The following is a 12,462-nucleotide window of genomic DNA, read 5'->3' as shown; positions in this document are numbered from 1 at the left end:
TAAATATTATTTTGTTTTCTATTTAGAAGAACTAGATCCATTTTTATATTTTTTATTCATTATTTTTCTTGTAGTTTTTTTATTATTTTTTATTTGTTTGTTTATAAAACTTTCCACTTCCTCCCCTCCTCCCCATACCCTCCCATTCCCCCCACTCCCTCTCCAGTCCAAAGAGCAGTCAGGGTTTTCTGCCCTGTGGGAAGTTCAAGTTCCTCCCCCCTCTCTCCAGGCCTAGGAAGGTGAGCATCCAAACAGACTAGGATCCCAAACAGCCAGTACATGCAGACGAAACAAGACCCAGTGCCATTGTCAATGGTTTCTCAGTCAGTCCCCATGTCAGCCACATTCAGAGAATCTGGTTTGATCACATGCTCGTTCAGTCCCAGTCCAGCTGGCCTTGGTGAGCTCTCATTCAATCAGTCCCCTTGTATCAGAGGGTGAACGCACCCCTTGCTGTCCTGATTTCCTTTTTAATGGTCTCCCTCCTTCTGCTCCTCATTTGGACTGTGGGGGGCTCAATCCGGTGCTCCAATGTGGGTCTCTGTCTGTATCGCCATCCATTGTCGGATGAAGGTTCCCTCTGTTCCTTCCTATCTTGCTCACGTTTTCCCTGCTTCTGCTTCTCATTTGGATCTAGGGAGTTAAGTCCAGTGTTCCAATATGTGTCTCTGTCTCTATCTCCATCCATCACCAGATGAAGGTTCTTTGGTGATATGCAAAATATTCATCAGTATGGTTATGGGCCAAGGCCAGTTCAGGCACCCTCTCCTCTGCTGCCCAGGGAAGAATCTGGGGACCTCTCCTTGGGCCTGAGAACCCCTCCAGAAACAAGTCTCTTGCCAACCCTAAAATGGCTCCCTTAGTTGAGATATATACTTGCCTGCTCCCATATCCATCCTTCCTCCCCCCCATCTCATTCCCCCATGCCATCCCCAATCCTCCCCCTCTCCCTTCTCTCTAACCATCTCCCCTTACTTCCACCCCCCCCCCGTGCACCCAAGTTTGCCTTGCAATCTTGACTACTTCCTATGTCCAGGAGGATAGCTATATGATTTTCTTCAGGTTCACCTTCTTATTTAGCTTCTCTAGGATCACGAATTATAGGCTCAAAGACCTTTAATTATGGTTAGAATCCACTTATGAATGAGGACATACCATATTCCTCTTTTTGGGTCTGGGTTACCTCACTCAGTAAAGCGTTTTCTATTTCCATCCATTTGCATGCAAAATTCAAGATGTCATTGTTTTTTATCGCTGAGTAAAACTCTAATGTGTATATGTTCCACACCTTCTTTAACCATTCTTCTATTGAGGGGCACCTAGGTTGTTTCCATGTTCTGGCTATTACAAATAGTGCAACTATGAACATAGTTGAACAAATACTTTTGTAGTATGATAGGGCATCTCTTGGGTATATTCCCAAGAGTGGAATTGCTGGGTCCTGAGGTAGGTTGACTCCCAGTATCCTGAGAAACCGCCACACTGATTTCCACAGTGGCTGCACAAGTTTGCATTCCCACCAACAATGGATGAGTGTTCCCCTCACTCCACATCCTCTCCAGCATAGGCTATCATTGGTGTTTTTAAGTTTAGCTATTCTGATAGGTGTAAGATGGTATCTCAAAGTGGTTTTGATTTGCATTTCCCTGATCGCTAAGGAGGTTGAGCATGACCTTAAGTGTCTTTTGGCCATTCAAAGTTCATCTGTTGTGAATTCTCTGTTCAGTTCAGTACCCCATTTTTTAATTGGGTTAATTAGAGTTTTAGTATCTAGCTTCTTGAGTTCGTTGTATATTTTGGAGATCAGACCTTTGTCTGTTGAGGGGTTGGTGAAGATCTTCTAGTCAGAAGGTAGCCTTTTGGTCTTACTGACAGTGTCCTTTGCTTTACAGAAGCTTCTCAGTTTCAAGAGGTCCCGTTTATTCATTGATTCTCTTATTGTCTGTGCTACTGGGGTTCTACTTAGGAAGTGGTCTCCTGTGCCTATATCTTGTAGACTACTTCCCACTTTCTCTTCTATCTGGTTCAAAGTGGTCAGATTAATGTTGAGGTCTTTAATCCATTTGGACTTGAGTTTTGTGCATGGTGATAGATATGGATCTACTTTCATTCTTCTACAGGTTGACATCCAGTTATGCCAGCACCATTTGTTAAAGATGCTTTCCTTCTTCCATTGTATACCTTTAGCTCCCTTGTCAAAAATCAGGTGTTCATAGGTTTGTGGGTTAATATCCGGGTCTTCTATTCGATTCCATAGGTCGACTTCTCTGTTGTTATGCCAATACTGTTGCTCTATAATAGAGCTTGAAGTCAGGGATGGTAATGCCTCCAGAAGTTCCTTTATTGTATAAGACTGTTTTGGCTATCCTGGGTTTTTTGTTTTGCCATATAAACTTGATTATTGTTCTCTCAAGGTCTGTGAAGAAGTTTGATGGGATTTTGTTGGGGATTGCATTGAATCTATAGATTGCTTTTGGTAGAATTGCCATTTTTACTATGTTGATTCTCCCAATCCAAGAACAGGGGAGGTCTTTCCATTTTCTGGTGTCCTCCTCAATTTCTTTCTTCAAAGACTTAAAGTTCTTGTCAAATAGGTCATTCACTTCCTTGGTTAGAGTTACCCCAAGATATTTTATGCTATTTGTGGCTATCGTGAAAGGTGATATTTCTCTGATTTCCCTCTCTGCTTCTTTATCCTTTGTGTATAGGAGAGCAACCGATTTTTTGGAGTTGATCTTGTATCCTGCCACATTACTAAAGGTGTTTATCAGCTGTAGGAGTTCTTTGGTAGAGTTTTTGGGGTCTCTTATGTATACTATCATATCGTCTGCAAATAACGAAAGTTTAACTTCATCCTTTCCAATTTGAATTCCCTTGATCCCCTTATGTTGTCTTATTGCTATTGCTAGAACTTCAAGCACTATATTGAAGAGGTATGGAGAGAGTGGACAGCCTTGTCGTGTTCTTGATTTTAGTGGAATGGCTTTGAGTTTCTCTCCATTCAGTCTGATGTTAGCTGTCGGCTTGCTGTATATTGCTTTTATTATATTGAGGTATGATCCTTGTATCCCCAATCTCTCCAACACCTTTATCATAAAGGGGTGTTGAATTATGTCAAATGCTTTTTCAGCATCCAATGAAATGATCATGTGGTTTTTTTCTTTCAGTTTATTTATATGATGGATTACATTGATAGACGTATGTTGAACCAGTCCTGCATCTCTGGAATGAAGCCCACCTGATCATAATGGATGATTTTTCTAATGTGTTCTTGGATTTGGTTTGCCAGGATTTTGTTGAGAATTTTTGCGTCGATGTTCATGAGTGAGATTGGCCTGTAATTCTCTTTTTTGGTTGTGTCTTTGTGTGGTTTTGGTAACTGTAGCTTCATAGAAAGAGTTTGGCAATGACTCTTCTGTTTCTATATTGTGAAATACATTAAGGAGTGTAGGTATTCGCTCTTCCTGGAAGTTCTGGTAGAATTCTGCATTGAAACCATCTCGTCCTGGACTTTTTTTGGTAGCGAGTTTTTTTGATAACAGCTTCTAATTCTTCACGACTGACAGGTCTATTTAGATTGTTCACCTGTTCTTGGTTCAACTTTGGTATATGGTACTTATCTAAAAAAATGTCCATTTCTTTTACATTTTCCAATTTTGTGGTGTACAGGCTTTTGTAGTAAGATCTAATGATTCTCTGAATTTCCTCTGTGTCTGTGGTTATGTCCCCCTTTTCATTTCTGATCTTATTAATTTGGGTGTTCTCTCTCTGCCGTTTGATTAGTTTGGCTAGGGGTTTGTGAATCTTGTTAATTTTCTCCAAGAACCAGCTTTTTGTTTCATTGATTCTTTGAATTGTTTTCTGTGTTTCTATTTTGTTGATTTCAGTCCTCAGTTTGATTATTTCCAATCTTCTACTCCTCCTGGGTGAATCTGCTTCTTTTTTTTCTAGAGCTTTCAAGTGTGCTGTTAAGTCTCCAATATGTGCTTTCTCCGTTTTCTTTAATTGGGCACTTAGTGCTATGAACTTTCCTCTTAGCACTGCTTTCATAGTGTCCCATAGGTTTGAGTATGTTGTGTCTTTATTTTCATTAAATTCAAGGAAGACTTTAATTTCTTTCTTTATTTCTTCCTTGACCCAGGGGTGATTTAATAGTTGACAGTTCAACTTCCATGAGTTTGTTGGCTTCCTGGGGTTAGTATTGTTGTTGAATTCTAACTTTAATCCATGGTGATCTGACAAGACACAGGTGGTTACTAATTTTTTCTGTATCTGTGGAAGTTTGCTTTGTTACTGAGTGTGTGGTCAATTTTTGAGAATGTTCCATGGGCTGCAGAGAAGAAGGTATATTCTTTCCTATTTGGGTGGAATGTTCTATAGATATCTGTTAAGTCCATTTGATTCAATACCTCCAATAATTCTCTTATTTCTCTGTTGGGTTTCTGTCTGATTGACCTGTCCATTGGTGAGAGAGGTGTGTTGAAGTCTCCTACTATTAGTGTGTGTGGTTTGATGACTGCCTTGAGTTCTAGAAGTGTTTCTTTTACATAAGTGGGTGCCTTTATATTAGGGGAATAGATATTCAGAATTGAGACTTCCTCCTGATGAATTGTTCCTGTTATGAGTATGAAATGTCCATCTCTATCTCTTCTGATAGATTTTAGTTGGAAGTCAATTTTGTTAGATATTAGAATGGCCACACCCGCTTGTTTCTTAGGTCCGTTTGCTTGGAAAACCTTTTCCCAGCCCTTTACTCTGAGTAGATGTCTGTCTTTGTGGTTGAGGTGTGTTTCTTGTAAACAGCAGAATGTTGGATCCTGTTTTCGTATCTAGTCTCTAAGTCTGTACCTTTTTATAGGTGAATTGAGTCCATTGATATTAAGTGATATTAATGACCAGTGGTTGTTGACTCCGGTTATTATTATTTTTTGAGGGGGTAGTAGAGTGTATGTCTTTCCCTTCTTTGAGTTGTGCTTGTGAAGGGTCACTAGATGTCTGAGTTATTGTAGGCGGTGTTGGGAATTTTGGATTCCTTGGGTTGTGATTTTCCTTCTAATACTTTCTGTAAGGCTGGATTTGTAGCTACATATTGTTTAAATTTGTTTTTATCCTGGAATATTTTGTTTTCTCTGTTGATAGTGAATGATAGCTTGGCTGGGTATAGTAGTCTGGGCTTGCATCCATGATCTCTTAGTTTCTGCAGTACCTCTATCCAGGACCTTCTGGCTTTCATGGTTTCCATAGGGAAGTCTGGTGTAAGTCTGATAGGTTTACTTTTATAAGTTACTTTATCTTTTTCCTTTGCAGCTTTTAATATTCTTTCTTTAATCTGAATGTTTTGTGTTTTGATTATTATATGGAGAGGGGATTTTTTTTTGATCCAGTCTATTCGGTGTTCTGTATGCTTCTTGAACCTTCATAGGGATATCGTTCTTTAGGTTGGGGAAATTTTCTTCTATAATTTTGTTGAATATATTTTCTGGACCTTTGATCTGCAATTCTCCTTCTTCTACCCCTATTATTCTTAGATTTGGTTTTTTTTTATTGTGTCCCACATTTCCTGAATGTTTTGTGATGAGAATTTGTTGGATTTGCTGTTTTCTTTGGTCAGAGCATTTATTTTCTCTATGGTGTCTTCATAATCTGAGGTTCGTTCTTCTATCTCTTGTATTCTATTGGTTATGCTCGTTCCTGAAGTCTCTGTTTGATTGTTTTTTCTTGGTTTCCCAGAATTTCATTTACGGATTTACTCATTTCTTCAAACTTTTTGGTATATTTCTCTTTCATTTCTTTACTCATTTCCTCAATCTTTTTGTTATACTTATCTTCCATTTCTTTACAGCAGATTTTCACCTCCTGTTTAAGTTCCTCTATTATTTTCATAAAGATCCGCTTTATGAAATAGATTTCTTCTATTTCTTCTGGAGTAGGGTGTTCAATTCTTCTAGTTTCGTGCTCCCTGGATTCTGGAGGTGTCATGTTGCCTTTCAGGTTTTTGGAGAAATTCTTGCTTTGGCGCCTGCCCATCTCCTCCTCTCTGGACGAAATTCCTCAGCACTCTCTGGCTAGAACTCCTCAGCACTCTCTGGGTAGGACTCCTCAGCACTCTCTGGATAGAGCTCCTCAGCACTTTCTGGATAGAACTCCTCAACACTCTCTGGCTAGGACTCCTCAGCACTCTCTGGATAGAGCTCCTCAGCACTCTCTGGGTAGAGCTCCTCAGCACTGCAACAGGGCTAGCTGGTCTTCCCGGAACCCAGGAGACAAAAGGGCGGCAGCAGTGGGGGCAGGGAGGGGTCCTGTGGAACACCGAAGACCCTGCCGCAGAAGCTGAGGGGGGAGGGGCTGTGCTCTCTTCCAGGACAGACTGCCCTGGCGAGCACCCACTCACCTCTCTGGATAGAACTCCTCCTTTTTCTTGTAGTTTTAAAATAAGCAAATATAGCCTGAACATACGGAAGGGTGGAGCCAAATCTCCAGATACAGAAATGTTTGAAGCAAAACACCGCTTCTTGTGCCTTTGGGTAGGGTAAAAGGGACAACTGGTACAGTAAACCGACTAATCACTGATCACCCTGACTCTGAACCCAGAGCCAGTGAAACAAATATGCCCTGGTCCTAAGATTAGAGTCAAAAAGCTAAAAAAGGAACCAGTGAAAGAAACACAGTTTGGCCACAAAGTCAGAGCCATCTCTGCCCCTGACCAACTAAACTGACCAATACCTGAGCAGGGAAAATCTAACCAATCCCCCTTCTCCCTGGGAAAACTCCACCCCTAAGAAGCCCTATAGAAGCCTCTCTGCCCCTTCAGTTAAGGGGCTGCATTGAGGTTGACATTAATCCCTCCCTGGCAGAAGCAGCCACTCCCCTGGACTCCTCCTTCCCAAATAAATCTCTTTCTCAAAAGAGTCTTGGGTGACCACCTTCATTCACCAGCACAGACTAGAAGAACCTGGCTGGGACGTCCCTTAGGGGACCCAGCTAAAATACCTTGCTGAGACCCTTTCTTAGGGGGCCTCAGAAAGGCAGAGCAGAACAGAAGAACTTTGCTAGGATGCTCCTGAAGGAGGTCTGAGCAAGGCCGGCAGAAAAAGTAACAACGTTTCAGAGACAGAGGAGATTGTTACATTTCTGCAGGGGCTTCTGCTTTAGCAGAGTGTTAGCTAAAGAAGAATCATTTTGGGCCTGAGAAGAAGCAGATAGCTCTGCTAGGATGTTCCCTTCAGGGAGCAGAGCAGAACAGAACTCAGCTATAGCGACTCTCCAGAAGAGTAGGATCCCTATATCCTGCAGGAGACCATCCCCCCACTGCACCCCAGCTTCAGGTCGCCTGGCTTCCCAATAGTCAGGACACTTTTCCTCCAGGGCTGAGCTCCAGCCTCCAGAGCTGTCCTACTGAGGCTCTGGTAGTCTGGCTTCCCGATAAGTCAGGATATCTCTGCAACACTACAGCTGTAACACATTCCCCTACATTTGTAGTTACCAAGTATTGATTTCACTAAGTAGGAATATTGCATAAATGGTGGTTTGTGGAGTTGATTTGATGAGCATAAGAATCGTGGTCACTTTGTTGATGGAATGTTTAGGAAGGGAGAGGGAGAGACCTGCTTGCCTGTTTCCCTCATCACTACTGACAGATTTTCTTCTGGGGGTCTGGGTGTTGGGAGGGTTCTTTTAAGTGTCTCCCTCCAAGCTTCTAATGTTGGGGAAAATAAGACTCAGGACTCCCTGTATTTCAGGAACCTGGCATGGGTGCTCACTGCCACTGGGGCCACAGAGCACAGCATAGCCCTGTCAGTGGGATTCTGCCATGCTGTGCCTGAGGTCATCCATAGTCCACCTCCTCTGGAAAGTCTCCTGATCAGCAGTACCTTTGTGATGTGTCTTCTCCAAGTCTTCCCACTCCGCATGCTTTGACATGGGGAAGGTTCTGTCTCGTGGATCCTTACAATGTGAGGGACTGGATGGGGAGCTGATGCCGTCCTTGAGGGCCAGCTCTCTCTCCCCTTGAGTTCTGCTCAGGCCAAGAGGACAGCTTTTGGGAGAATGACATCATAATCTCAGAGCCAAAAGCTGCTCACTGTCTTGTTTGGTGGACAACTCTTCCTTAGGTATTTTAAAGATTTTTCTAGAAGTCTTAGATTAAAACAGACTTAGGGTCTGAAAGAATAAATTTGTAAAATGTGACATAGATAATTTTTATCTCATATTTGAGATCAGCAACTGCTGATAACCACCCAGGGAAGAATGGTATATCTGAGAAAAAATAACAGTTAAAAGGTAAAAATTGTATTTCAGTATAACTTAATTTTATTTAATATTGGTGTATTATTAAAGGAATGTGATTGCATTTCAGAAAACTTTAAAAATTCATAGATCATCAACATTTTCTGCAACACACTGGCATTTTTTTCTAGATGTTTTCTAATGCAGTTTGCTTTCAAGGTCATTGTTCTGGCAGAGTGAAGCAAAATCCTTTTTTTCTCCTGTTTCACTGTGTAGCCTCCCTATCTTCACAGTGAGACTATGTAGGCAGGTTGTCCTTGAACTCACAGAGTTCCCTTGCTTCTCTCTACCTTGAGTGCTGGCAAAAGTCTTAGGATCTGCCTCCCACAGGAACAGTCTTCTGTCGTCTCTACTTGGTTATGTCCCCGGTGCCTTTAGCAAAGCTTGTCAGCATATGTAACAGAAGGCGGGGATAACATTCCTTTTCATGGATTTGGATTCATTTCAGCAGCAATATCTGAAATTGTATTATTCTGGGGGAAACAACCAACAGCTCTCCCAGAGTTGAGCTGGAGGAAATGAATCAAATGTTGTAGACAATTGCGAAGAATTGCTGAGTTTCATTTCCTGAGGGTAGGGAAAAAAACATCAAATCCAAACCAAAGACCTGATGTTTCCATCCTAGGTCCTTCTGTTTGTCTATCCCCCCACCCCCTGCCCCCACTTATTGGTCTTTTAAGACAGAGTTTCTCTGTGTATCCTTGGCTGTCCTGAAAATAACTCTGTAGCTCCAGGCTGACCTTGATCCGCCTGCCTCTGCCTCCTGAGTGCGTGAATTAAAGGCGTGCACCACTATGCTGGGCTCCATCCTAGCTCCTTGACTTTGTAGCCTGCTGGGAAACTCTGCCTTTTGTCTGGTGAATGGGTGGAAGGAAGTGTGTCCTTGCCTGATTTGGGTATTCTAAAAATGTATTTTTCCTCAGCCAGAATGCAATCATACTCACATTTCCCCTTCTCTCTTCTTATTTGCAGAGTACTCGGGTGGAGTTTGACTTGCCAGAATATTCTGTTCGAAGAAGATACCAGGATTTTGACTGGTTGAGAAACAAACTGGAAGAATCACAGCCCACTCATCTCATTCCCGTAGGTAGTAAGTCACTGCGGCTTGCTTCTCGCCTTTCCTGAATTCTCTCCATAGAGGTGCTGCTCAGTTCTTTGCCTCTGCAATGATGGGTTCACTCTGATTTTATACTGAATCCGCCCACCGAGAGTGTGTGTAGGACAGAGGCGATGTGTCTCACAGTCTCGGTTGCTGATCTCTTTGCTAGTTTCTTAGCTAAGGTAGAATAGATTTTTCCTTGTTTCCCATACTCCTTTCTGTTAAACAGTGTGTGTGTGTGCGTACACGGGAAGTCAGAGTACAACTGTCAGGAGTTGGTTCTTGCTTTCCGCCTTGTTGACGTTCAGTCGCTCTTGTTTCTGTTGTTTCATGTCCTCCTGGGAGTTGGTCCGTGGGCTTCTGGGTGAGTATCTCTGCCTCCCCTCTCAACTGAAGGAATGCTGGGATTGCAGATGTATACCACTCGTCCTGCCTTCACATCATTCCAGGGACTGAACTTGGCCTATGAGCTGTTGTCTCTCTGTCTCCCCTGTCTCTGTCCCTCTCTCTTATGTGGTACTGAGGACTAAGTACTTGCTAGGATTCTGTTCTGTACTGAGCTGGCCCCCCAGCCCTCTTTTTTACTATTAGAGACAGGGTTTTACTAAGTAAACCAGGCTGGCCTTGAACTTGCAGCCAGCATCAGCCTGTTGAGTATCTGGGACTATAGGCATACAGCACCAGGCTCACAGTTCATTTTTTTCCGATACAAGATCTTAACTTATTTCTCTACTTGGCCCAGAACTCACTGTCTAGCCCAGGTTGGTCTCAAGCCTGTGGCAATCCTCCTGCCTCAGCTAAATCTTCCTGCCTGCCTAAAGCTACTGTGCCTGGCTCAGATTTTCACTTACATTGTGACAATTTTCCTTTTTTATTATTAAAAGGGGAACATCCTAACTCTTTAAAAGATTGAAGTTTGATAGGTGTGTATTCTGGCTCACACCTATAGTCCTAGTGCTTAGGAGGTAGAGGGAGGAGGATTACTGTGAGCTCAGGGCCATCTTGGATTACATAGTGAGTTCCATCTGATCTGGAAAAACAAACATCAAAAACAAAAAGATTGACACTTCGAAGTAAGTCTCACCCGAAACTGTTTTTCCCCTCGGCAGATATTATTCTTGAGGTTTGGCTGCCTACCAAGAAGGTGAAGCTGACTGTGGCTGATGGGGTCAGGGATCTAGCACACCATTCCTTCACAACCACAGCTTTTTATTTACAACACAAACAGGAAAACCCTTACCTCTGTGTGTTGTTGCAGCATAGTATGGATGCACCACTCACAACTTCCTGCTTTTCAACAGCTGAGAACTAAAACTTTAAAGACTGAGTAGTTCTCTTATGTAGTAAGTGGTTTACCATCACCTTTAAGTTGAGACAATTACTATTTGGTCCCCTGTTTTCTTTGGGGGCTTTAGGAAAAGTTTGGAGCATAAAAATTTCCAGAGGCCAATTTGTCATTCAGCAAGACCTTGTTTGAGTCATGGCCGGGGTTGCTCAGCTTCCCATTGCTGTCGCATCCTCCACCTGCCTTTGCCCGCCATGGTTGGGTGAGGTGGTATGTGCTGTGAAGACTGACCGCTTTTAGAGTTGTGAGGTGATTCGTGTGATTCACTGGGCTAGAAGTGAGGGGGCCCTCAGGGATCTACATCCCCCAGGCTTCTCTTTTGTTACCTCAAGTCCTGTCTCTTTCAAGCCTGTGGCTTTTTTTTTCCTGCCTTCCAGTTTCTTAAGAATGTGCCTGAAAAAGAAGCTGTCAGAACAAGTCCTTAAAATAGAATCCGACTTGGCCAAATGGGCAGCTAGTGATGATTTTTTTCCTGAAATAAAAGCAAAAAGCAAAAACAAAACAAAAGAAACATATGCTTTTTATTTCAGAACAGTTTTAGGGTTATTACGAAAATTGGAGAGCAGGTTCTTAGTATTCAATATCCAGCTGCAATATTCTACACCAATGTGAGATGCTGGCCTTCCAGGCCACCGATCAGGCCCACATTTTACATCTCATGGTTGTTTTTGCTTCTGACAGTGTCTCAAGTTTTCTGGGGGTTTTGACAGTTTTGGGGTTTTCTAGTGAGGTGTTTCATAGATTCTTCAGTGGACACTTACTTCTCTGAAGGCATTCTTACTTAGACCATAGAAGTGGAATGAAGTGTTTTCAAGAAGAATGTCACAGTGATAAACTGTTAATGCAGGTCACATGACTTGAGAGGATGTTTGCAGGGAGTTTCTATTCAGTCTCATTGTAAGACATTTTCCCTGTAGCCTAAGTCTTGCTTTCCTCTTGGCAGCTAGTGGCTTTTGTTTTTCTTATTTCCTTGTGGTTTGGCACTTGAGCATCAGAAGCTGTAGAGTGACACCTGCTGGTAAACTGTAGTGCTACCGGTCCATAGGTGCTGTGTCTCCAGCATCCCGGAAGGGCCTTGGCATCCTTTGCCTGAGTAGCAATGGTGGGCAGGAGAGTGCTTTGGAAGCAGGCAGGCAGAGACTTGAGTTTCTTCACAAGTTCTTGATACTTACCCGAAGTGAAGAGATTTAATTTAGGAAAGTATCTCTGGTTTAAATTGAGAAGTCAAATGAGAAATGAACTTTTTGCAGTAGCCACAAATCATCGTATAGAAACTGTTAGGAGGCATCTCTGTATGTAAGCACAGTTGTGTGTTCTTCACTAGACCTGGTATGTGACTTTGGTGGGAGCACAGGTGAGGGAGGGATTTTAAGATAGACAGGGGACCTCTACCCTGGGGAACTCAGTGTCAAATAGAGACCGAGCGGCTAGAGCATCTGCTCAGTGGTTAAGAGCATTTGTTGCTCTTGCAGAGAACCCAGGTTCTCAGCAACCCCATGGTGGCTCACAGCTGTCTATAACTCCAGTTCCAGGGAATCCAACGCTCTGTTCTGGTCTCTGAAGGCACCAGGCACACATAAAAGTAAAAATATTTTTTAAAGAAAGCTCATCTAAAATCTTAACAAAAGTGGAAACCCAGGAAAATGTACAACATACTTACTGTTTAGATAATTTCCTTACTTTTACCAATTTACTGTTGCTATTTACTTTAAGAAAGATTTTATTTTATTTT

General features: G+C 42.4%; 1 protein-coding gene across 3 annotated transcripts in view; it reads left to right on the top strand.

The window, feature by feature from the left end:
• Positions 1–12,462, top strand: part of Snx30 (sorting nexin family member 30) — a 129,283-nt gene that overhangs the window by 65,309 nt on the left and 51,512 nt on the right. For all 3 annotated transcript variants that reach the window (XR_015737592.1, XM_087904978.1, XM_048459404.3), the window contains exon 3: positions 9,259–9,369. Coding sequence is in view for 2 of the 3 variants with exons in the window: in XM_087904978.1 (XP_087761104.1) it covers positions 9,259–9,369 (111 nt within the window). In the remaining variant the exon portion in view is untranslated. The remainder of the gene's footprint in view (positions 1–9,258; positions 9,370–12,462) is intronic.

The sequence above is a fragment of the Myodes glareolus genome, chromosome 3 (assembly GCF_982192425.1).
Source record: "Myodes glareolus chromosome 3, mMyoGla1.1, whole genome shotgun sequence".
NCBI lineage: Eukaryota > Metazoa > Chordata > Mammalia > Rodentia > Cricetidae > Myodes > Myodes glareolus.
The sequence above is the reverse complement of the archived record's forward strand: the minus strand, read 5'-3'. Positions and strand labels throughout refer to the sequence as shown.